General features: G+C 58.5%; 1 protein-coding gene across 5 annotated transcripts in view; it reads right to left on the bottom strand.

Annotated features, from left to right (window-relative positions):
• Positions 1 to 620: 620 nt before the first annotated feature.
• The window catches only part of MLXIPL (MLX interacting protein like), a 31,680-nt gene continuing 8,283 nt past the window's right edge, over positions 621 to 24,017 (bottom strand). The window contains exons 2-18 of one of the 5 annotated variants that reach the window (XM_047714007.1): positions 19,093 to 19,168; positions 14,592 to 14,698; positions 10,708 to 10,790; positions 10,461 to 10,550; positions 10,114 to 10,158; positions 9,430 to 9,631; positions 9,224 to 9,304; positions 5,822 to 5,991; positions 3,980 to 4,526; positions 3,669 to 3,736; positions 3,445 to 3,595; positions 3,175 to 3,290; positions 2,965 to 3,084; positions 2,645 to 2,772; positions 2,429 to 2,552; positions 1,711 to 1,840; positions 621 to 1,409 (exon numbers count right to left, since the gene is read on the bottom strand). In XM_047714007.1, coding sequence (XP_047569963.1) covers positions 1,291 to 1,409; positions 1,711 to 1,840; positions 2,429 to 2,552; positions 2,645 to 2,772; positions 2,965 to 3,084; positions 3,175 to 3,290; positions 3,445 to 3,595; positions 3,669 to 3,736; positions 3,980 to 4,526; positions 5,822 to 5,991; positions 9,224 to 9,304; positions 9,430 to 9,631; positions 10,114 to 10,158; positions 10,461 to 10,550; positions 10,708 to 10,790; positions 14,592 to 14,698; positions 19,093 to 19,160 — 2,349 coding nt within the window. In that variant the 5' untranslated portion in view covers positions 19,161 to 19,168 and the 3' untranslated portion in view covers positions 621 to 1,290. Of the gene's footprint in view, positions 1,410 to 1,710; positions 1,841 to 2,428; positions 2,553 to 2,644; positions 2,837 to 2,964; positions 3,111 to 3,174; positions 3,291 to 3,444; positions 3,596 to 3,668; positions 3,737 to 3,979; positions 4,527 to 5,821; positions 5,992 to 9,223; positions 9,305 to 9,429; positions 9,632 to 10,113; positions 10,159 to 10,460; positions 10,551 to 10,707; positions 10,791 to 14,591; positions 14,699 to 18,311; positions 18,675 to 19,092; positions 19,169 to 24,017 lie in introns of those variants that run through there. The other 4 variants (XM_047714003.1, XM_047714004.1, XM_047714005.1 and 1 more) reach the window with 4 other exon arrangements.

Raw genomic sequence — 24,017 nt, 5'->3', positions numbered from 1 at the left:
TTTACACTTACCCTGAAATGCACTGGCCTGTAGAGGTAGATGGTAATATGTAATAAGTGAATTAACATACACACATAAGGTGCTTACAATAGTGCGGGGCATGGAGTACACATTAGATGAGTGTGCAGTTAGTAGTTATTTGTGTTGTGATTCCGCACAAATGAGGCGGAGTCAGTGGCCCCAGAAGCACTTACGGAAGCTTGAATCAGCTCCGAGAGGAGAGGGAGCCAGCAGCAAACAGAATCCCCAGCACCCAGACCATCGCCTGGTCTGCGGTGGACCCTCAGAAAAGATTTGTTCAATGGCTCAATACGAGAATCAATGAAATATTGGGGCCACTCAACCCAATTCCCCATCCGAAGTACCAGTTCCTTCTAAGACGTTCCCACCAAGCGGCCACCCATCCTCTGCTAGCACATCTCACCTAATGGGAAGGTCACTACCCCCAGTGGCAGCACCTTCTCCTTCTGGATGGTTCCATCAGAGTGCCTTGTCCCTTCTACTCTACCCCTATGCAAAACCTTCCAGTGGCTTCCAGCTCGGAGGAAAAGCTAAGGTCCTTTCAAGGCCACCTCCCACTGCCAACTGGTTCTCTCTCCATCCCAGAGTGAGACACACTGACAGTCCCCAACAGTTTTTGGTTTTATTGGCAAGAATTCTTTACAAAATCTATACACACGCATTCACATGCCCATAAGATGCCTGTCCCTGGTTTGGCTACCCCCCAACCCCCGCCCTCCTCTCTCCTGGGATCTGACCTTCCTGGCCTCACCCAGGAATGCCATCCTACAGCACCCCACTCCCCACCGGGCGGCCAGCGAAGGAGCCGAGTGGGAACCTCGTTTTCTGCCTCTCTGCTGAGAAACAGAGGCCTGTGTCCTAACAGGGTGGGGTTGGGAAGCAGGGAGCAGGGTAACAGAATTGTCCCCTTCCTCCTCCAAGCTCCTTGAGTTGCCAGCTTCGGTCCTAAGGGTCACAGCTGCTAAGGCCTTGGGATCATCATCTGGTTGAATCTTCTCTAGGCCCATTTTGCAGACTAGAAAATGGAGGTCTCAAGAGACAGCATGAGTCTCCCAGGTCACAGTGTTCATCACTGGTTGGGCAGCGACTTGGAAAGTAGGTCTTCCTGGCTTTCAGGAGGTGGAAGAGATTTGGGCCCTGCTAGACCCTCAGGACAGGGGATAGCTGGGGCCCGGGGCAGGAAGGGAGTACCCAGATGTTGTCCCTGGAGCCCACACCCAGGGAAAGCAACTCCGGGGCAGCTGAGTGAGTGGCAGTGTCCAGCCGGCACTATAGCGGTTTGCCAAGGGTGCCCTCTGTGACTGCCCGCGTGGCTTGCTCGGGTATACAGCCTGGGTCTGTCAGGATACTAGTAGATGTGCTCAGCTGGCGGAGAGAGTTCAAGACAGCTGGGGAAACAGAATGAGAGAATGAGAGAGAGAGAGAGAGGGAGGGAGGGAGAGATACCTCCTGGGGTCCAGGGATGTCCTCTGGATGCTGAAGGATAAGGAAGGGATACGAGCTGGCAAGACCGTCAGCCCCTCCCAGGACCTCTGTCTGCAGGTGTCCTGGAGGCTGGAAGACCATCCGGGGTACGTGGTGGGGATGGTCAAAACTCAAGGCTATTCTGAAGGCAGGCTGGACCTGCGGTCTGAGCCGAGTGGACATTCCTGGATATTCTGGTGGTGGGCAGAAGGGTGTCTCACGTACTTGGCCGGAGAGCGGGCAGGGAGCAGTACTGGTCCAGCCAAGCCAGTGAGGTCTGGCGGAGGCTCTGTAAGCTTGCTGTGGACACCATCCCGTTGAAGGACTCGAACAGAGGCCGAATGAGGACGCTGAACTGGGCCCGGGTCAAGGAGCAGGCCTGCTGATCAACCAGTACTCTCCCCCAGCTCACGCGGAGCCCTGACATCTGGGCCAAACCCGGGGAAGGGCCTGGCATGGTGGCACCTTGAACTTGGAGGCCTCCTGCTGCAGCAACCCGCCCATCCTGCCACGGCCTGCCCGGCCCCTCTGTGTCCATCTCCTGGGCTGCACTAGCCCCCCCATCCCTGAGCGTCCTGCCCCGGCTCAGCCAAGAGCTTGACCAGGTAAGGGAGTGAGACGTCCCACGCCTTCTTCAGGACCCACGCCACTCAAGCCCCTCAAACTCGAGGTTCTCCCGAACTCCCCTTGGGACATTCTGTGGGCAGGGCCGTGCTCCCCTCAACCAGGGGCTCCTCCCTCCGTTTCCCTCTGCTCCCAGGGAGTCCCTGGGCACTCCTGCTGACCAAGATGTCAAGCCCCTGGAAGGAGGGTGCGGAACCTGCGTCCCTTTCCCCGGGTGCAGCTTGGAGCCCCTGCCTGGTCAGTCGGGCCAGACAGTGGGGTCTGGCCACGGTGTCCCTCCCCTCCCCCGCCCCCCCTGCTGGTGGGGAGGGGAGGATACCACCCAGAACTTCCAGTTATGCAGCGTCCGGGTGCGAACGTATTCATCAAACATGTCTCGCATCTGGTCGAAACGCTGGTGTGTGATGGGCACCCCGGTAGCAGGCAGCTGCTGCTGGCACAGGCTAGGGGGCAGGGGGCCGGTCAGGGCTGGGGAGTCGTGTGGCACGCCCCCTTGCCCGCGGCACCCACGGGTTCCCCCCCATGCCCCGCTTACTTGATGGCGGCGTTGAGCTCCTCTATCTGGTCCCGTAGCTGCTGTGCCTCCTCCTGCATGGCCGCCCGCTCCTGCTGGAGCATGGCGATGTACTCGGCTGTCTTCTGCAGCGTGGTCGCCTTGCTCACCTACGGCATCACCAGGGTGGGCTCAGGTGCTGGTGGTGGCCCCCCTCTGGGGCCCACTGAGGCACTGGGTGGGAGGAGGAAACTGGGTGTCCAGAGGGTCCTGGGAGTTGGTCTCAGGAGGTGGGGGGAAGGGGGTTGTCGACCAAGGAGCCCTGCTGGTTCTGGGGGTGCCGGCCTGTGCTGGAGGCTCACCTTGAGGCTGGGCTGGGCGCTGAGGGTGCTCACCAGCCCATGCAGGGTGTCAAACCCCAGCTTGATGTTGAAGCGCCGTTTCTGCTCTGCAGAGATGTGGGTGATGCGCCGGCTCTCGGTCTTGGGGGGCAGATAGTGGGGTGAGCCTAGGAGGGAGCATGGAAGGGCCTCGGGGTAGCAAACAGATCTCGGGGTAAGGGCAAGTGCCACCTTGTTGTTGTCTGGACGGCCCCGGCTTAGGATGGGTTGAGGGGGAGAGACGCAGACACTCAGAGTCCCTGGGCCCCGTGTGGAGCTGAGGTCCCCAGACAGCCGCCGCTCACCACCTGTGGCAGGGACAGACGCCCACAGACAGACCGACACAGGGGAGAGGGTCCCATTGCCCTGTCCCTCTCATCCTGGCCTCAGATGTAGTCCCCCTTTCTTCCTTCCCCTTTCTCCATCCCCGGGCATCCCCCCAGCCCTGCAAGCCCTCTTTACCGCTGTGCGCTGGGGGTGAGAGCCGCTCCGCTTTGGGGACAATCAGGGGCCTGGGAGGGGCCAGTGCAGCCGGACCTGGAGGTGGCCGGGGCGGTGTGGGGGCTGGGGTCGGGGGTAGGAAGGTGCAGGGAAATTCAGGGGCCGTCTCCTGCTGGGGTGGAGAAGGGTGGAGAGTTGGGGCGAAGCCCAGGCCCACCCTCCCCTCCCAGTGCCCGCCATCGTACCGGTGACCCTGAGGACCGGAGGAGGGTGCTGGACACAAGCGGTGGTTCCAGGGTCTGCTCGGGCTTAGCTGTGGATGGGCAGAAGTGTGAGGGCCACCCGTCATCTCCGTCATCTCCCCAAACCCATCCCTCCCTTCCAAAAAAGCCCAATCCCCTTTCGGGGTCAGAACCCATGTCTCTAATTCCTCTCCACCTCCCCACTCCCCCAAGCTGAGCCTGAACCTGCCCCTTAAATATTCACCCTCTGCTCCCACAGGCTCCCCACTGTGCTCTCCCCTCCGTGGACCCAGTTCTGGCTCTTCCCATCTCACCTGCTGTGAGCAGCTGCGTGAGGCAGGGGTTGCTGCCCCCGGCAGTGGCAGTGGGGTTGGCAGTGGTGGGGGCCAAGGTCGGGGGGCTGGGCTTCCGCCCTCTGGGGGATGGGGTGGGGGACCTGCCTCTGGGCCGCATACCTTGGGGCACTGGGAAGTGGGTCCCAAAAGGGGGCTCCAGATACCCCGAGGGCAGAAGGTCTATGGGGAAGGGGGCAGGGGCCGGGCCTGGACCTAGCTGTGGGGTGGATGGGAAGGCAGTGGGAGCAGGCAATGGGGACACTCCTGGGGCAGGAGGGACAGTGGAGAAGGGGAATCTGGGGGAGAAGAGAGGCTCCTCCTGCAGCAAAGCAGGGGCCCGCGCCATGGGAGGGAAGGTAGGGGGTGGACAGGGCTCTAGGCCAGGCCCCTTGGCAAGGGCAGGGTATTGGAGCAGGGGTGGGGGGACTGGCGGGGGTGGGAGCTTGGGTTTGGGGTCTTCAGGAAGGAGGAAATCAGAGTTCAGGAAGGCACTGGAATCCAGGGGGCCAGGGCAGCTGCTCCGGGCCTGGTTGGGGGACAGACAGAGAGCAGGGGAGAGAGCTGGTCTCGGCAGCCACCCCCGCAGCCTCTTGCCCTGGCTGAGCTCTGGACTGGGCACTGAGAGAGACAGGAGAAATGGTCCCTGCTGTCCCCCCTCCCACACACCAAGGGAGATTGTGGTCTAGTGAGGGGAGGGAGTAGAACACACTCGCATGCGCAAATTAGGCACCAGAAGAAGCATCAGGCTTCCCGCCCATCTTTTCATTTGCCAGATGATGACTCCATCCAGCCACCAGTGCATCCACGTACCCAACCATCCTCCATTCACCTGTTTGTCCTCTCACCTATCTCTCCACCAGACGACCAGGTTTTAACCCATTCGCCAATCTATCTGGCCATCTCTACTTCATCCATCCGTCAACCCATCCCAAACCTCTCCACCCATCCACCGTGGGTTCCGTGGCCTGCCACTTCTCCAGCCGCCAGCCTGTTCATGGACCCGCCAAACTATCCATCCCCAAATCCATCTACCAGCCCATCCATCCAACCGACCACTCTCCTACCCACCCAGCCCCATCTACAACCCCCCTATCCATTCACCAACACGCCCCTCCATCCACACACCCACTCGCTGGCTCACTAGCTCAGTCACTGGGCAACCATTCACCCAATGCTTGAACTCCACTGGGTGAGGAAGGCTTAGCTCTTTCAGCGAGGGGCTCACTGCCTGGTTGAGGAGAGAGACCTCTCAACAATGAGCTACAGGAGCGCCCGAACCGTCTGATGGCAGAAGCAGAAGGCATCAGACCGAGCAGCAGGGAGGCGACCTCCGAATGGAGCCCGCAGGTTCCTGATCCAAAATGGCAGCTTCCCTGTGTCCTAAGCCCTCGCACTGAGCTTTCCGTCTCCCTGTGAGCTCCTTGGTGCTTCCCCTCCCATCTGGCTTGCCTGCTACGGGTCTCTTCTTCTGTCCAAACCCAAACATTCACTAAGTCCAGAACCTCTCCTCCTCCAGGAAGCCTTCCATAAACAACCTGGTCCTCAGTGGTGTCCTGCTTCATGTCCTCCCCTCTCCCCCATCCCCTGCTGCCTTCAGCCTCCCCTCTACAACCACCTGGTCCAATTCTGCTTCACGAGGGTCCTTCCTCCTTCCTCCTGAGCTGAACTGCTCCCTCTCAGAGGGCAGAGATGGGGTCTCTCTCCCCCTCCGGTCCCTCTCAGTCGACCAAGCACAGGACTGGGCACTCGGGAAGTAGCCCATCTCCCAGACACGGGCAGGTGAGCTCGGCAGGGCTGAGTGGAGAGGGGGCAGGAGCTCACCTGCAGGCGGTTATGCCCTGAGAGGTGGCTCACGCCTGACGAGGCAGGGGGCACCTCGGAGCCCAAGATCCCACTGCTGAAGAAAGGGTCAGCCATGGGGCCAAAGCTGGGGGGCTCCGGGAAGTGTGAAGCCGTGGGCGTCGGTGGAGGGCGGTAGCTGGTGAAGAAATCTGTAATTCGGACACACAAGGCGGTAGCAGTTAGGGATAGGGCCAGGCATGGCTGGAAGCAGTGGGAGGAGAGTGGGCCTCGTGCCCTGTCCCCAGGCTGGGCGGCCTGGCTGGCAATGAGGTGGGGAGAGGCGGGGGAGGGGGGGCTTCGACAGGAGATTGTGAAATTGGGAGAGTTTCTGTCTCACTCAGGGGAAGCAGCAAAACAGAGGTTTGGGTGGGATGGGCTTGCATGCAGGCCAGCAGAGGCTGTGGGGGGTGTGAGTAGGACCCCGGGAAACAGTCCTCCCGCTCATGGGGTCCCCTTTACCATCCCAGGCCCAGGTACTCCCCTCTCCCTCCTGTTACCAGCTCTGCTGGGGCCACATGGAAAGGGGCAGGGTGACAGAGAATGCCAGGGAGGGAAAGGGGTGGGGTGCGAGGGGGCGGAGGTCCAGGATAGGGATGAGCCCCAGGGTGATGGGAGTTCTAGGGGTGAGCTAGAGGTGAGTGGGGTCAGGAGGTCAGCGGGTCTGGGACAAGTTGGTTTGTGGGAAGGTCAAACAGGGTCTCAAAAGCAGAACCTGGGAGTGGGCCGAAGGGCTAAGGGGGTCAGGGTGGGGGTCAGAGGGTGGGCTTGGAGTGGGGGCAGGACTGAGAGGGGGCTGGAAAGCCTGGAAGAGGGCCGGGAGCGGGCAGCCAGATTGTCTGAGATGCGGGTTGTGTAAGCCCAGGCTATTCTGGTTTTGGGAAGCAGCTGCCTGCGGCCTAACCACATCCCGGGGCCTGGACGCCGCCCGCCCACCCGCTCCCTTCCGGGCACCTTTCTCTGACCCTGGCCAGCCTTTGGTCTGAACCAGCTCCCAAGGCCTCCTGGTCTGGCCCGACCCAGCCCCACTGGCCTTGGACAGGCCCTGGCTCCCCCCAGCCAGGAGAGCTGGTCAGGCCTCTCTCCCAAAGGCCACCTTGAAGGAGACCCAGGATTGAGACAGATGAGCCCACATCAAAGCCAGAGCCTGAAGGGGTTAAACGCTGTGTGTGCCTCTTCTGTGAGTCTGGTGCCCATGTGCCCTGGAAGGCTGTCGCTCCTCAGCTGTCAGCGGGTGACCTCATGCGGGATCCATCTCCACGTGTGTGCCCCCGTCTCCCTGGCTCTGTCTGAGTCCTTGTGTGCCTGCCTTGATGTTAGGCCCTCTGTGTGCACTCGAAGGCTCTGTGCCGGGTGTGTGCGTCTGTGTGTGTCTGTGTGTGTGTGTGTGCGCGCGCGTGCGCGCTCTCTTGTGGGTCTTTCCTTATCACCTGCCGGAAAGGATCTTCTTATCCTACCGCCTCCCTTAAACGGAGGGACTGGGTAGCAGAGGGTGAGTGATCACGGATCCTCTATCCTCCCAGCCTCCAGGGACCGTGGGCCTCATCACTAGGCTCCTTGAGGCCTAGACTCAAGAACCAGCCACACAGGGGGCCTGCTCCCCGCTCACTGCTGCTGCCTCGTCCCCAGTACTCTGTAGGGCTCACGGGGTTCCCAGCCCAGTCACCACCAAGCCCCTGCCATAGTTTGCCCTCAGCTGTCCCTTCCCCCTTGAGAGAAGTTGCTTCGTAACCCTAACCGGCCACCCACAGAGCCCTAGTGCCCCCAAGCTTCTATCCCCCCATTGACCCACGTCCCCTCCCTGACACCCTCTCCTGCTCCAAGCCATGCCCCTTCCTTGAACACCCCTCCCAAGCCCCCTCCCTCCGTACAGTTCCCGCCTCCTCTCTGGGTTTCCTATCAAGTGAGGGGCTCTGGGGGACAACGAAGGCAGCAGCCCAGGTGGCCTTGGTGCTTCTGGCCCTCCCTGTGCATGGAGGGCCAGAGGGGGCCACCCTAGCTGCCACCTCTGCATGACCCACATCCCCTACCTTTGGTTACCCAAGCTCGCCCCCACTCCAGCAGTCATCCCGGATTGAGAGAAGTGGCTTCCTAGCCCCTGACTTGGCCCAGAGTCCAACCTGGAGAAGGTTTCCTACCTGTGGTGGGGGTACGTGTGCCCAGACAGGACCGCTGCCCTCCCAGACTGGTTTGCTCTCTGGGTACTGCCATCAACACTTCTGCCCCCACGGCCCCCACCCTGCCTGGGGCTGAGGCAGGGGTGGGGGTGGTTCCTCATTCCCTGGTTCCCACCCCCCCTTGACTGACAGGCCCAGGACCCTATGGGGAAGGAGTTCAGGGGTCATGGAACTAAGCCTCTATCCCAGAAAACCTCTTCCTACCCCCTGCGCCTGGGCTGAGACAAGCCAAGCCTCTAATAGGAGTCCCCTGAAAATATGATGACTGGGACAGTCTTACAAGATCTCCAGCTGAGTAAAGGAAGCAATGTCAAGCAGAGCCTACTGTGAAAACAAAAAGAGACATTTGTCCACAGATGCCCAAGCAGACACAGGTATCTCTGGGAGGACACAAGAAACCAGTGACCTAGCAGCCCTGGGGTCAGGAGACAGAGGCCCAGAAACATGTTACTTTAAAAAAAAAATGCTTTACAAGATATAATTCCTGGAATTTTCTTAAAAACAATGTAGGAAGGAGAAGTGGGTGAGGCCTCCATGACACCAGACCCACCAAGGGTGGATATATTTTGAAGTCGGTGATGGTTGCAGGAGGGTTCGGTGAACCACTCTCTCTCTACCTGTGTGTGTGTGTGTTTGGAATGTTCCTTTTTATTTACTTAAAGATTTTATTTGTTTATTTATTTGAGAGAGAGCACGAGTGGGGTGAGAGGCAGAGGGAGAGGGAGAAGTGGACTGCCCACTCTGCAGGGAGCCCAATGACACCGGGCTCGATCCCAGGACCCTGGGATCATGACCTGAGCCCAAGGCAGACACTCAACCCACTGAGCTGCCCAGGAGCCCCTGGAATGTTCTTTAACAGTTTTTAAAGGGAATTATGTCAATTAATAAACGGGGCCCCCAAAATCAAAGTCCCTTTCTCTCCTGAGATTCCACTACTGTCCTGGGAGCTGGCAGAGCCTGTAGCTTCCATGCCCTTGACCTTGGCGCCCACCCAGGTGTCCAGTCTGGCCCTGCTCTCACCTGAGGCTACATCAATTGCATCCCAAGTCCGGACAAAGGGAGTCCAGGAAGGGCCCTCAGAAATCACCTGGACCATCCGTCCTCCCAGAGAGGCCTGGGAAGGGCCGGGAGGGCTGGTGGTCGTCCAGGAACTTTCCTCACACTGGCCCGTCCCGCCCACCCCACCCAGTAGGGGGCGCTGCCTCACCTGAAATCTCCATGAAGTCGTCCAGGCTGGGCTGCAGAGGCGTCAGGTCTGGCTGGATCATGTCAGCATTGCCCACGTAGGCTGGAGGGGGCAGGGGTGACGTCAGGAGCCGCAGGCGGGGTGGAGTGGGGGCCGCCCACCCCTGGCCGTGCTCCCTGGGCCGCCTGGCTTCTCGCATGCCTCCCCTTCCAGGTGCAGGCCCTTACCGTCTTCAGGGGGCAGCTGCAGGGGCGCGGAGCTGGGCTGCGTCATGGTGAAGAGCGTGTCGGAGATGTCGGACAAAAAGCAATCGAGGTCGAGCAGCTGCCGCCCGCCAGGCTCCTCCTCTGGGCCCCCAAGCAGCACGGGCACCACGCTGGAGAAGAGCTGCTCGCACCATCGCTCTGGTGGCTGCCAACCCCCTTCGGCCTAGGGAGACGGAGCCTTCAGCAGCCACGAGAGGGACACAGGGGCCTCCCACTGGGGGATGAAGTGGTCAGCGGGTCGGAAGCTTCTGTGTGCACGGCCCTCCTCACCTCTCTCTTCAGGACGCACTTTGCTGCCCAGAAGGCTTAAGGTCACCCCATTGGCCTCTAACTACTGCCCCCAGCAGAGGGAGCCGGATGGCCCGCTGAACAGATAAGGGTCCTCCTCCTGCCCCTATACTTTTCCCTGCCTGGAATCCCAGTTCTTAGGGACTTCTGTTCCCCGTGTGCCTCCCACCGCTTGCTGGGCTTTGGGTCTCCCCACCACTGCGCTCAAAGGTTCCCCCACCTCCGGGGAGAAAGGCTCTCGAGGAACTAGAGGACAGAGACCACACCCACTGCCTTGGTGACCCGCCCTTGCCCAGTCCACCGCCTTACCCACCCAGAAGGAAAGCTGTCAATTCTCTGGGTCCCCAGATCACCCACCTGCTTTGGGGTCAGGAGATCCCCTTCCCTGCTGGATTTACGGAGCTGCAGGAACACACAGAGGTGGACGCTGGATCGCTTGTCCTTCTGCCATCACTGCCCGCCAGGCCTCCCCTACTCACAAGCTCCCCAGGACGAAAGGGATCCCCATTCCCCCTCAGGAGCTCCTGCGCGCTGGGAGGAAAGGAGGCGGCGAGGAGCCTCTGGGCCACACGGTGGCGCTGTCGATCTGGGTCTTCCTGGGAGGCGGGGTCGGGGGTTGCAGGGGAGTCCCGCCCGGGCTCTCCCAGGAGAGGCGGTGGCCCGCAGCCCACCCCCGCCCCCGCCCCCCTACCCCCAGCACTGACCCGCTTCTTGTAGTAGATGCGCCACTTGTGGTACTCGCGCATCACCACCTCAATGCGCCGCTTCCAGTAATTGCCCTCCAGCACGACGGCCTGGGGAGGGCCAGGGAGGGGGCTCAGTGAGCGGCGGTCGCTGACCCCACCCCGCACCCGATCCGCATCTGGGACGCTGCTCGTGTCGCGCGCTACAGGGGACCCGACGGAGGGGCCGGGCTCGGCAGGGAGGCAGGAGGTTCCCCGGCTCAACTACCTCCGGTTTCCGGTGCTCATCAGCCTCAGGCCCCTGCAGGGGGGTCACGAAGCCACACACGGGGCTCTTCCTCCGCTCCACATCTGAGAGAAGGGGCTCAGGTCAGGGGGTACCCGGCTTCTTCACCTCCCACCCTAAGGGGACTTGGCCTCCAGAGCCACACTATGAATTCCTGCTGGGCTTCAGATGCTTAGATAAGTGCCACCTCCTCCAGGAAGCCTTCCGGCTTGCTCTGGCCTACCCAGAGCTCCCTCTGTTATGGGATCCTGTGAAAGGAACCTCCCACGCCTCCTCTGCCTTCCTTGGGAGCCTAGTAGGTGTGCAGGGCTGAATGGGATTGTGGAACCACAGGAAGTGAGCTGCTCCAAGAAGGTCAGACAGGCAGGCCAGGGCCTGGAGCCCTTGGTCTCCTGCCTCAAGCTCCTGGGCACTGCCCAGTCTGATGCCAGAGAACCACCCCTTGTCCCCTCAGGCCACCTAGCTGAGCCCTTTCTCCACCCCCTCCACTCCCTTTTGTATCTCCAATCCAATCTCTCTCTCCCCAGGCTCTTTCTTGGGGGCCCATAAGTACCTTTCAGTCTCCCCTTCACCTCCCAAACTTTCCCATCTTTTGCTACTCCAACAAGCTAATCTTCTCTTTCAGCGCTTTGCTTTGCCCCCAGTTCTGGAAGAGTTGTCATGAGCATCTCCATTCCTGGTCTCCACTTCCTGTGACCCAGCACCTGACCCCACTGCCTGCCCAAGGCCCTCACCCACCCCGGGCCCAACCTCCTGGACCTCACTACAGAGCATCCCCAACTCCTCCTCCCTCCGCCAGGGAGCCTTCCCTTGTTTCTCCTGCCTCCTTGGCTATTTTCACTGGCCCTTCTCTGAGGCTTGACCCCAAACCTCTCTCCTCTTGCCCCTTTCCAGCTGCAGACATTTTCCAGCTGCCCATAGACTCTCAGGATGTCCCAAAACTTGGGGGGGGTTGAATTTTTTTAAAAAGGGGGGGTTGTCCCAAAACTTGACACTCTCAGATGTCTGGAAATGTCCTTCCCAAGCCTGTGTCTCTGCTGGAGAGCCAACACTGCTTCCCAGTCATAGTAACTGCCCATCGAGCCCCAGCATTCCTATTGAACCGGGGACTAATCATCTCACGCCTGAGGATGTGTGATATTTCGCCCATTGTCCCCTCCCCTCCATATTCTGTCACCGACCCCCCAGGGTCTGGTGACCTCCTTCATAGGCTCCACCTTGAAAGCCAAACAGCTTCCCTAACACCACAGCCTACCCTCTGGTTTTATCCTACACAGAATGTCCTTCCCTTCTCTCCTCTGCCTCACCCACCCCTGCCCACCCATCAGGAGAGCCCAGGGCAGTCCCTCTTCCAGGAAGCCCTCCCTCCTCTGAAATCCCACAGTCTTATCTGCCTGGCTCTCCACTTGGCCTTGGCAGGTTCTCTGCATGCTGGCCTCCCTGCCAGGAGTAAAAGCAGGAGCTGTTGCCCTTTGGGCTCAAATCGCTGAACCTGGCACACAGCCTGGCACACAGTAGGGCTTCCGAATCCTGGGACCCCCACGCAGTGACTTTTCCCACCTCAGCCTTCAGCAAACTTCCTCTGGGACAAGTTACAGACAAGCGGGACTACCCGAACACGAATATCTGGGCTCATTTACAAAGTTCTGTCCTAAAGGACAGTCTGCAAAATAATCCCCATGGGATTAGGGCAGGGGGGTTGTCCTGGTGGCTGAGCGTGGCTTGGAAAACAAAGGGTTGGGCCCTCTCCAGAGGCCTGGCTGGACCTCCCCTCCCCAACCCCGGTGACCCTGTGCTCTAGACAGAAGGGCAGTGACCACGTGGCTCCTGGGGCTGGGGCAGGCTTTATTTAACACTGATAAGCTCATCCATTCAGGAAGCCACCTAGCCCCTTGCACCTGTGCTGGGACGGATGCTGGAACAGGGGATCCGCAGGTGAATCAGAGAACTCCCAGCTTAGTTGGAGAGATAAGGAAAGCACACACATAGCATGAGCTGATGCAAGGCGGGGAGCCTGCCCACGAGAGGGGCACAGTGATCTGGGAGCTCAGAGGACACCAAGATGATTGGGGGGGTTAGAAAGGAGGGGATCTTAGAGGCCAGGAGCCTGCAGAGGGATGGCGGGTACGAGGGGGATGAGCCAGGCAGCCCTCCATCTGTCCCCATTCCTCTCCTTTTCCCGAAGCCCACCTTCAAGCCCTCAGGGCTCAGGGAGAAGGGGCTTGCCTTGTGCTGTCGCTGTTATCACAATAATATTAACACCTTCGGGGAGCCCTTGTGTGTGTCAGCGGTGGGGTGAGATATGAATGATCTCACTGGAAACTCAAACAAGCCTCAGAGCAGGACCTACTGTTACTCTCTCGCCACAGATGAGCGATCCTTATTAGGGAGGCTGGGGACTTTCCCAAGGTCACATGGCTTGGTTGGGGGGGGGGAGTGCATCCTAGAACTTAACTCAGCTCCCTCTCTCTCTGACACAGACCCTGAGTGCTTCCAGCAACTCGGACAATAGCCAGAGACGGGGTCTGTCTGTCTGGGTGAGGATCAGAAATTTCTTCTGCAAAGAGAAAGGCTTGCATCCCATCCAGCTTTGTGCGGGAAGGGTAGGGAGTGTGGGGTGGTGGGGGCAGTGGTGGCAGTGGCTGTGACTCCTTCTGGCCTATCAGCTTCCTGGTTAGGGTAGGGCCCGGTCCTACGTGTTCTCAGGTGACCCATCCCACGTGTTCTCAGGGGAGGACTGGAAGCCAGCCAACTGGGAGCAGTGGAAGGAGCACTGGGCTCAGAGTCAGAGAGCCCTGGACCTCCAGCCAGTCACAGCTCTGTTCCTTTTATGCTCCATGACCCTGAACAAGTTACTGGCATTCTGGGCTTTACTTGTTCATCCATAAAATGGGGGTAATAATACCTATCTTCCAGCGTTGCCAGGAAGCCTCAAATAAGATGGTTTGTGAAGTACTGGGCGCCAGAGATAAATAGAAACCAGAAACCCTCCCTCCCCCCCGCTTGGATGGAATCCAGGGGACCCGGGCGGAGAACACTGAATATGTTCCCTCCTGGGCTGTGTGTTCCCAGCTCCAGGTAGCCTTTGATCCTGTAGCAGGACTTGGCTGCTCTGGACAAGATCCCACCCCACGGCTGACTGGGCTGAGGCAGCTCAGCCTCTGCAGCTTTGCCATGGTGGGTGGGTGGGTCTCGAACCCCCAAATGAACGACCGCGACCTTCTCAAGGGCATATCAGATTCAACCATCATTTATTTAGCACCAACTTTGTGCTGGGCCCATTCGTCCGTGTCATCCCTGGGCCAACCAGGAAAAGTAGGACTGTTGGCCTTATTTTACACATGAGGCAACAGATTCAGAGAGGTTAGTCACACAGCCTGTGGTCACACAGCCAGCAAGAGCAGAGACTGGGTAGGAAAGCAGCTCTGGGCAACTCCCAAGTCTTCAGCCCCCTCCACTCTACCACATGGCCTCTCTGCCCCCCCCCCCAACCCCAGACTCCATGGGGGCACCTGCTGGGAGTTCAGTAAGGACTTCAGAAAGGCTGGGGGAGATCCAGGCAAGATCCTTATTTTCCCCATTTGCAACGTGATGCCACCGGCCCAGACAGCATCCCAGCACCTCTTTCCACCCTGGCATTTGACGCACTGTCTGACAAGGCGGATGCAAGGCAGAAAGGGTCTCGAACTATCCTGCAAATCTCTGCCCATCTTAGGACTTCCAAGGGGTGACCCCTGCTGTGCCTAGCATCCCCCGAGACCCTCTGGGGGTCAGATGCTGGTGCTGGCCCCTAATGGCCACGGGGGTTTCCTGGGCACACCCCACCTGCAGCCCCCCTGCCGGTGAGGCTCACGGTGCGCACTCACACTGGATGTACCAGGCCCTCCAGATGGCGTTGTTGAGGCGGATCTTGTCCCGGCAGAGCAGCTTGAGGCCTTTGAAATTCTTCCACTTGGGAGACACCAGCTGGCCGCTGTCAGAGGGAGAGGGCTGGGTCAGGGGGGTGGGCAAGGGGAAGCTGGGGGGCGGGGTGCTCCTGCAGGGCTGGCTCCCCGCTCTCCCCATGCACTGGGTACTCACCCATGCCGGGCCATCTGAGGGGCTCCTCCCCCAACCCTCCCTCTTACCTGCCTGAAATTCCTACCCCGAGAGTCAGACCTTCCTCATAGGTCCCTGCTAGGGCCTGCTAGGGAGGGTTCACAAACCCATTTGCAAACTGAGTGTCAGGAAGGTGCAGGGCCATTCCCAAGGTCACATGGTGAAGATGCACTCAGGCCCTGTGGCTTTCTTTCTATCAGTCTCACTGGCCCCCATCAGCCTCCAGGGGATGGGGAAAGGTATGCCTGGGTCGGGAGGGAGTCTCTTTGCCAGAAGTGGCCACCAAGCAGCCAGCTGCTGCCTTTTCACTGCCATTCTGGCGGCTGCCCACTCCAGTATCCCAGGATGGCGATCTGGGCTGAGATGCAAGGGGTGTCCCTCCTCAGGGATGTGTGTAAGACTGTAGCTATCAGGATCCAAAGGAAGACAGCTGGGATGCTGGAGCGGTGGGCAGTGAGGAGGCAGCACCCCGATCCCAACCCCTAACCCTGGTCCTAATCCTAGGAGTCAATCAAATCCACGAGATGGAAGGGCCCTACACAGGTGAGGGGATTGACTCCCAAGCTCAGGATATGCTAGACACAGGCCAAGTCTACCACCGCTAAGGAGCTGACCGACGTAGGAGGACAAGATCCTCAGGGTCTAGACCCCCACTGGTCCCTCCGTTCTCCCTCCCTCCTCATGTTCCAGCCCGCTCTGGCCCACCTTCTCAGACTTTGCTCACATGGGAGGCTGAGGCCCCAAGACTTAGTTTTTCAGAACCCCAGGCCTGCTTTCTTCCAAGGCTTCTCTGTCATCTTGGGGCTAAGGGGTGGGTGGGGAGGGCCAATCTGGCTCCTACAGCCCCTTAGGTGCATGGGTCACTGGGTCCCCTCTCCTCTCTGGTCTCCAAGCTCCTATGTTTGTTTTCGGGTAGGGAGCGGAGAAGGACTGCTACCCTAGGGTACCACAGGCCTCATTACCCAAATAGAGTACATAGCCCATGCCTGCTGGCTGGCCCCCTCCTTCCTAAGTTAGATAAACACCATCTGTCTAGTAGGGAGACTTCGATGGGATACACTGATACCTCCTGGGCCAGCTTCTTCTGTGGCACCCCCCAGGGGGGAACCTCTGAGTCTGTTGCCCACCTGTATCCCAGCAACCTCCTAGCACTCTGATCACCCAGGGCCCCATGCCCGGCCTGCCTGCCCTCCCTCCACTTCCCAGATGAGGCTATGATGTGTGTGGCCAACACAGTGTTTAGGGAGATGAGACAGTGACAACATCCAAGGCCAGGAGGAAAGCCATTTTGCTTGTGCCGGGCTTGCTGGGTGGGAGGGGAGCCGAGGGGCCTGGTCCAGAGGAAAAAGCCTGGCACCAGGGTTCGAGGGCTTCTCATGACCAACAGAAAGTCTGGGAATCTTGTGAATAGCTTGGAGAAAACCTAGGACTCCTAGTTCAGCCCGACTGACTCCCTATCCCTTACCTGGTCCCCATTCTCCCTTATAGGACTTCCCCTAGAGTCTCTCTGACAGGGTCCTCCTTGCTCTCTCCTGGATGCCAGGCTTTCCATAGCTAGCCAGCTCTGACCATGAACAAGTATTTTTATGGAACTTCCAGAACCTGTCTCCCTGGGGCTTCCACCCACAGAATCGTGAACTCTGGTTCTCCTCCTAGAAGGGAAGTCCACACTGCCCTGCCGGGGATGAAACTGGCCTTTCATCCCGTCCTCCTGGTCAAGCGCCTCTAGACCCCTTGCCTTGCTGTCCTTTCCCATCCAGTCAGTCACTCTCTCGGGTCACCATGGCTTCCCCCATACTCTCCCTTCCAGGGGACCCCTATAATTAGGGGCATTCAAGGGCTAAAACACTGTCCCTGTCTGAACCTCAGATTTTTCCTCTACCGTAGAGGGGGAAGCCAAAGCCTCCTCTAGTACTGAGCCACCTCCATCCCTGGCACTTGGGCACCCCCAGAGATGGAATATTCTGGGCGTTTAGGGAGAATGCACAACCCTCTCCTCCCCAGCTGCCCTGGGTCACATCAGATTCTAGTCAGCCCCTTAGTGGGGTCAGATCTTGGAGCCCGCACTAGCCCCAACCTTGCCCCTTCCCCCGAACCCCTTCCTTTGGCCACCCATGGTTTGGGGTTGGGTGGGATGTGGTATAACGCAGGAAGTTAAAGTTGGGAGCAGGTGAGAAATGGGGCGCCCTGGGAGAGCCTGGGGAGGAGGGGTGCCCACATCCGGTGTACCAAGACCTTAAATGCCCTCTCCCAGTGGGTCCCGTGATGTCCCAGGAGGCGGGGGAAGGGAAGAAAGGGACGGGAATTTGAACTTTCCACATCGGTCCAGCGCTCTGGACGGTCAGGTTGCAACATGACCTGGGCCTGGGGCCAGAGCCTGTGGGCCAAGGTTACATCGCCTCCAGCCAATGGGGTCTCGGCTGGGCTGCCGCAGCTGGGGGTGGGCAACACCCCCGCAATCCCCACCCCAGCCCTGGCTCCCGGTCCGAGCCTCAGGGCTGTTCTGTATATCCAGCGGTTCTCAGAAGGGGAGGAGGCACCGCAGAGGAAGAGGAATATTTGCACAGAGAAAAGATCAAGGCCAGCCGATCCCCCTTTCACCTCCGCGGTTTTCGGTTGATAATTTATCCTGGCCCTTCTGCTCCTGGGAACTTTGCTCCAGGGCACTGGGCCAGAACCCGGGTTCGCGCCCTCCCCTGGGACGCAGGCGTGGAGCTAGGGCCGGGCGCGGTCTGTACTCTCTGCGACGCACCGAGCGGGGGTCCCAGGCAGCCTTACGCGCTCAGCCTAGCGCGGAGACCAGGGTAGGCGAACCCAGGCCTCCCTGGCACCAACCCCCACGCGGCATGCAGCACCCCCTGCCGGGCAACCGCTGGGGAACTCTGCCAGCCGCGTCCTCCTCGGGCCGCCCGGGGCATCCTCCATCTAGCCGGTCAAGGACACGTGTCCCGGCAATTGGGGAGTACAGGGTGGACGAGAGACTGGGTTTCGAACGACGTTGGCCATGAATCCGGACAGTCACGGGCGTGAGGAGTGTCGCCTGAGTGCAGGAATGAAGTGGGTCTGGGCCAGGGGTGCTGGGGAGGGAGCGGAGGGCCGGGGTGGTCTGGTGGATTGGCCCCAGCATGGAGGGTAGGGACGGCTTAGGGTCCTGGGCGCGTGAGGGGTGCCCTGGCATTTCTCTGTGGGCAGAGGAGCCAGGACAGGCCTATGGCGGCCAAGGTGGAGGACAGGCTGTCGGCACCCGGGGAAGGGAGTGGAGGTGGTCAGCAAAGGGAACCTGGAGGGGCGCGCTCCAGGCGGAGGCCGGTGGGCTGGGCCCGGGCCGGAGGACGCTTGGGGCCGGGGCAGAGGGGTGTCCAGGATGTGGTCGGAGTCTCCGAGAGCAGCCGGGGACCAAAGTTTGGGGCCGGGTCGGGTGTCCGGAGCCCCAGCGCGTGGTCCCGCCACGGAGGGCCGAGGCTGGTGGGCCCCGGAGCCGCCCTCACCTGTAGGCCAGGCTCATGCACTCGAAGAGGCGGGTGAGTGTGGGGTCGATGCTGCGCGGCCCGAAGTCTGCGGGCCCCGTGGGCCCCTCCTGGTCGCGCCGCCGGGTCAGCGAGTCGCTGTGCGGCGACGACACCATGAAGTGACCGCTGTGGATGACCTGCGAGCGGAGCAGCCCGCCCGCGCTGCGCCGAGTACTCGGGTCCTCCGAGTCCGTGTCTGAGTCCGAGTCTTGGCTGGGGACGACCCGCGGGCCGTGCAAGCCCGCGGCCAGGCCGGCCAACGCCCCGGCCATGGCTTTCGTCGCCGCCGCCTCGCCGGGGCTCGGAGGAGCCGCGGGCACAGCTAGAGAGGCCCGACTGGCCTCATTAGCATGACCCCGCCCCTCCACCGCAATAGGTCGCTTGAGGGGCGGGGCCCCCGGGGCGGGCGGGGCGGGGCTTAAATTAGCATAATCAAGGCGCTCAGTGTGAGCGTCCGGGTCCCGAACTACTTGCAGATCTGGAGTTTGGAAGGGGAAGAGGTCCTTGTGTCCCCTCCCGCCTTTCCTTTTGTGGTGCCCCTACTTCGCCCGAAAGGGGTCTTAAGAAGAGCTGATTACCAGGAGCTCACACCTGAGCCTGAAAGCGCCTCAATACCTGGGGTTCCTTGCCTCCAGGGGCGCCCCCCACCCCCGCCCCGCATGAAGCCCTTCACCTACCTACACCCCTCCCTCCCGCCCTCTCTGATCTCTGGGCTCACATTCACGCCCTCTCGGTCCTGCACACGACTGGAAGCACCCACCTCTCAGAAGTCTTGTGTGGCCTGGCCCACGGGAAGGTCTCAGCACCCCCAGTTGCCATAATGATCATCACTACACCTGCACAGAGGCCCCAGAGGGTTAATGAGTGTGAATCCAGCGGTGATGGCTGACAGCGGGCAAGGTGGAGCCTTGTCACCCTCCCCTGGACATCCCCCAGGCAGGCCACCTGCTCAGGAGCTCTGGGCACCCCCTTTCCCCCCACCCTGAGGTTCAGCTCCTGTTCCTGTTTCCCTTCTCTCACCCTGAGAACCGGAACCGGGATGTTTGGTCTGGGAAACTCACACTATCACCTCACTGCCCCTTTAACAATCTTCAGAGGTGGGATTCCTGACCCACGTCAGGCGGTGCCACCAAAGTTCTCAGGAGTGGAAACACACTTGAGTATTTACAGAGAACCAGCCAAGGTCTGGAATTCCAGACTTCCCATCCAGGGCTATCTCTGGTGGGGGAGGGGAGGGCTAGAGGCCAGTGGTGGAGGGTGTGGCCTAGGTGTGGTCACTGGAGGGAAAGAGCGGGAGGTAGTCAGCTGGGGGCTGGAAGCTGGGAAGAGGTTCCCTCAGAGGGCTTTCTTCCCGCCCAGGATCCTGAAATCAAATGGCAGGACCCCCGAGGGGCCCTGTGACCATCTGAGATGCTAAAATGATGGCCCCAGGCTGTTCACAAGCCCGGCTTTCCATCCACCCTCCCAGGTCCCTTGGCCAGGTACCCTCTGTCCCTGGCAAACAGTGGCTTCTCTGTCCTTGGAGCCTCAGGCGGGGCGCTCTCCTCCCCTGTCTCCTGCTGGTTTCTGCAGGAGGTGCATTCTCTCTGCTCGTCTCAGCCAAATCTGGGGGCCTCAGGTGCCCACCTCAGCCTGCCTCCTCTGGAGAGAGAGCCATTCCTAAGTGGCTCTTTTGGCATTCTTGGCATAGAGAAGGACAGAGTTGTTACTTATCCCTTATGTGCCTGACTGGCTTTGCCCCTGGGCTGTGGGCCTGGAGGCAGGACTGTTCCTTTGGTGTCTGAACTCCCAAGCTGAGCATGGAGGGACTTGGGGAATGCATGACACTAAACAGAGCTGGTACCACTGTGGGGGGCAGGGGTGGGACACGGGGCCTCCTCTCCCTTGGAGACTCCTAGCTTCAGGGACCCTTGGAGACTCCTAGCTTCAGGGACCCAACAAATCTCTGTCTATGGGGGCTCTTTCTCTCTACCTGTAAAATGAGGCCCTTGAATTCAATGTTTTTTTTAGGATTCTTTTTTTTTAAATTTATTCATTTATTTGACATAGAGAGAGAGAGAGATCACAAGTAGGCAGAGAGGCAGGCAGAGAGAGAGGGGGAAGCAGGCTCCCCGCTGAGCAGAGAGCCCAATGCGCAGCTCCATCCCAGGACCCTGGGATCATGACCTGAGCTGAAGGCAGAGGCTTTAACCCACTGAGCCACCCAGGTGCCCCTTTTTTAGGATTCTGTCACTGTTAACACACTTGGTTCTGAGTCTCCCTCTGGCCTTCTGTCCCCAGGATAAAAATCTCAGAATTGTCTCCTGTGGTTTGAGACTTTCCTGCGGCTTGGGTCTCAGTAGGGTGGATTGTGTGTGTCACCTCTTTTCCCTTCCTTTTCCTAGACATCAGTCGGCTCTCGACAAGCATCTTGTACCCTGGTCTTGCCCTCCTTGGGGCCTGATAATTCCTAAGTCCTGAAAAGCCAACCCCTCTGTGCATAATTCAGAACAAAACAATGTGACATTGTACCCTAAGTGCAAGGAAGTTCACAAATTCTGTTTCTTCCACAACGACAACTTCAAGTAGAAAATATATTTAGGGGCGCCTGGGTGGCTCAGTGGGTTAAGCCTCTGCCTTTGGCTCAGGTCATGATCTCAGGGTCCTGGGATTGAGCCCCAAACTGGGCTCTCTGCTCAGCAGGAGCCCGTCCTCTCCCCCCACCGCCACTGCCTGCCTCTCTGTCTACTTGTGATCTCTCTCTCTGTGTGTCAAATAAATAAAATCTTAAAAAAAAAAGAAAGAAAGAAAATGTATTTATATATACATATATCCATTACTATTTTTTTTTTCCAAAAAAAGGAAAAGTTTAAACACTCCCAGCTTGGTGTACCTGGGTGGCTCAGTGGGTTAGGCATCTACCTTTGGCTCAGGTCATGATCTCAGGGTCCGGGGATCGAGCCCCCCATCAGGCTCCCTGCTCAGTGGGGATCCTGCTTCTCCTTCTTCTGCTCCCCCCACCCCGCTCATACATGTGTGTGCACACGCACTTGCTCTCAAATAAATAAAATCTTTAATAAATAATAAATACTCCAACCTTGCTGGCACCTTGAATGCATGCCTCATCTGCCTTGTCCAGCCTCCCCCAGTCATCGTCCCTTAACTATCCTGGAGTAAGTGATATTACATCCATTTTACAGTTGAAGAAACAGGCTCAGGGAAGTGAGATACTTGCTTAAGTTCCCATGGTGAGAAAGGGCAGAGCCAGGTCTGATTCTGAAGTCCCCGGCTCCTTTACTTTTGAGGCTGCCTCTCTCCCCTCTTAAATACGATTCCAGCCACAGCCAACTGGAGAAGTCAAACCAGCTGTTGGCAGGGGGGACCTGCCTGGCATGCCTGGACGTGGGCACAGGCAGTTCAGGGTGCCCTTGCCCAGAGGATGGTGCAAGCTTGTGGGAGCTGGCCTGGCTCCCCCTCGTGCTCCCTTCCCCCTCTGGCCTCTGCCACCCACATCCAGCGTTCACAGCCTCTCTCTACAGCCAAGTCTTGTTCACAGCCCACGGAGGTCCAAGACCGTGGTCCCCATTGGTATGGGAAGCCCTGGCTGGCCAGAGATCCCGCTTGACATCACACCTGCCCCTTGTCCCAGCTTTAGTTCTCAGGATCCTTGCCCCAGACTGCCCCTCCTCATCGGGAAAGTTCCCCCAGACTTAAAGGGCCACCTCCACCTCCAGGATCTCATTGGAGGTGCCACAACCCTCTTCCAACACAACTTTTAATTACATCCGGCGCTGCCTTTTCAGGGAAGGGTGCACATTCCTCCCTGTCCCACTAGATGGCGAATGACCTGAACGGGAGAATCATCATTTATATCTCTCTATAGACCATTTTCCTCCCAGTGCAAATGTGCAAATGGGGTTTTGTCGAATGGATGAGTTTATACTTCATCTGTCTACTATGTGTGCTCTGTCCATCCATCCATCCATCCACACACACAATGACATCATCCATACACACACACACACACATACACACACACGCACGACGACATTCACTAAGTGTATATTACATGCCTGTTGCAGTACTAAGTAGTTAGCTTTTGCAAGAGTTCAAAAATACAGAAAAGCAAAGATTTGGCACCTATAGTATCCAAAGAGATGGAAAGTAGCTCAGAAGCTGCCAGGGGTCGGGAATGGGGGAATGATTGCCAATGGGTATGGGGTTTCTTTTGGGGGTGAGGAAAATGTCCTAGAATGAGACAGCGGTGATATTTGCATAACTCTGTGACTATACTGAAAGCCACTGAGAGGGGCGCCTGGGTGGCTCAGTGGGTTAAAGCCTCTGCCTTCGGCTCAGGTCATGATCTCAGGGTCCTGGGATAGAGCCGTGTTGGGCTCCCTGCTCAGTGGGGAGCCTGCTTCCCCCTCCCCCACCGCCTGCCTCTCTGCCTACTTGTGATCTGTCAAATAAATAAATAAATTCTTTGAAAAAAAAAAGCCACTGAGAAAGGGTGAATTGTATGATCAATGTATTATATCTGCGTAAAATTAGGCACTTTTAGACGTTATTCCATTCCTGGTTGTCCCCTCAATTGTGTGTGTGTGTGTGTATATGTTAGGATGGTCATGGCCATTTTACAGAAGCGGAGACTGAGGCTCTCCACGGGCCATTCAGAGTGCTTTTGTGAGAACTGACCCTAAACGGCTAATGTTCAGGTTAGGACCCTACCCTAATCGGTCTAGGGAATCTTCCTAACAGCTCAGAGAGCTGTTTCAACTCATTTCAACTCGTCTCGTACATAAGGAAACAGGCTTTGCCGAAGGTCACAAAGTAAGAAGAGAGCTGAGATTCACACATGGTTAATCCGAAGCCGGCCTGCCCAGGAGAACCTCCGTTCTCACGTTAGAAGAACCAGCGATCGATCAGTGCTTGCTTTGGCAGCGCATACAGAAGGACCAGCCATCGTGTGGGAGGACGTGGTACCAGCAGAATTTCACCTGTGCCTCCGCCAGAGTCACTTGGCACAACCCCTTTGGAAAACTTTCTCGGTACCTGCTAGAGCCGAACACGTGTGTCCCTTATAACCCAGCATGTACACGTGCACCAAAAGACAGGCACGCGACTATTTGTACGCATTATTCTCATCAGCTCCGGACTGGGAAAAACCCAAAAGTCTATTACTGGCAAGTGCAAGTGCAAGTGCAAAATGCAAGGCAGAACAGCCACGCTACGGGATATTCACGCAGTGGTTGGACTGAACCCCCGCCAGCCGAAGGAAAGCGTATGGACGCATCTCACGGACCGTACACTGACCAAAGAAAACTGACATGGGTGTGTACGTGCTAAAGGCTTCACTTTTTTAAATTATTTTTTGTTTGTTGAAGATTTTTATTTTTTTTATTTGTCAGTGAGAGAGAGCATGAGCAGGGGGAGTGGCAGGCAGAGGGAGAAGCAGGCTCCCCGCTGAGCAGGGAGCCCAATGTGGGGGCTGGATCCCAGGACCCTGAGATCATGACCTGAGCTGAAGGCAGACGCTTAACAACCGAGCCACCAAGCATCCCTGTAAGGCTTCATTTATATAAAGTTCCAAAAGAAGCACGTCTGTGGTTTATGAGTCAGGGGAGTGTTTAGCTTAGAGGTGACAGGAGGGATCAAAAAGAGGCTTCCTGGGCTCCTGCTAACGTTTCCTTTCTGTATCTGGGTTCA

This window comes from Lutra lutra, chromosome 18 (assembly GCF_902655055.1).
Source record: "Lutra lutra chromosome 18, mLutLut1.2, whole genome shotgun sequence".
NCBI lineage: Eukaryota > Metazoa > Chordata > Mammalia > Carnivora > Mustelidae > Lutra > Lutra lutra.
The sequence above is the reverse complement of the archived record's forward strand: the minus strand, read 5'-3'. Positions and strand labels throughout refer to the sequence as shown.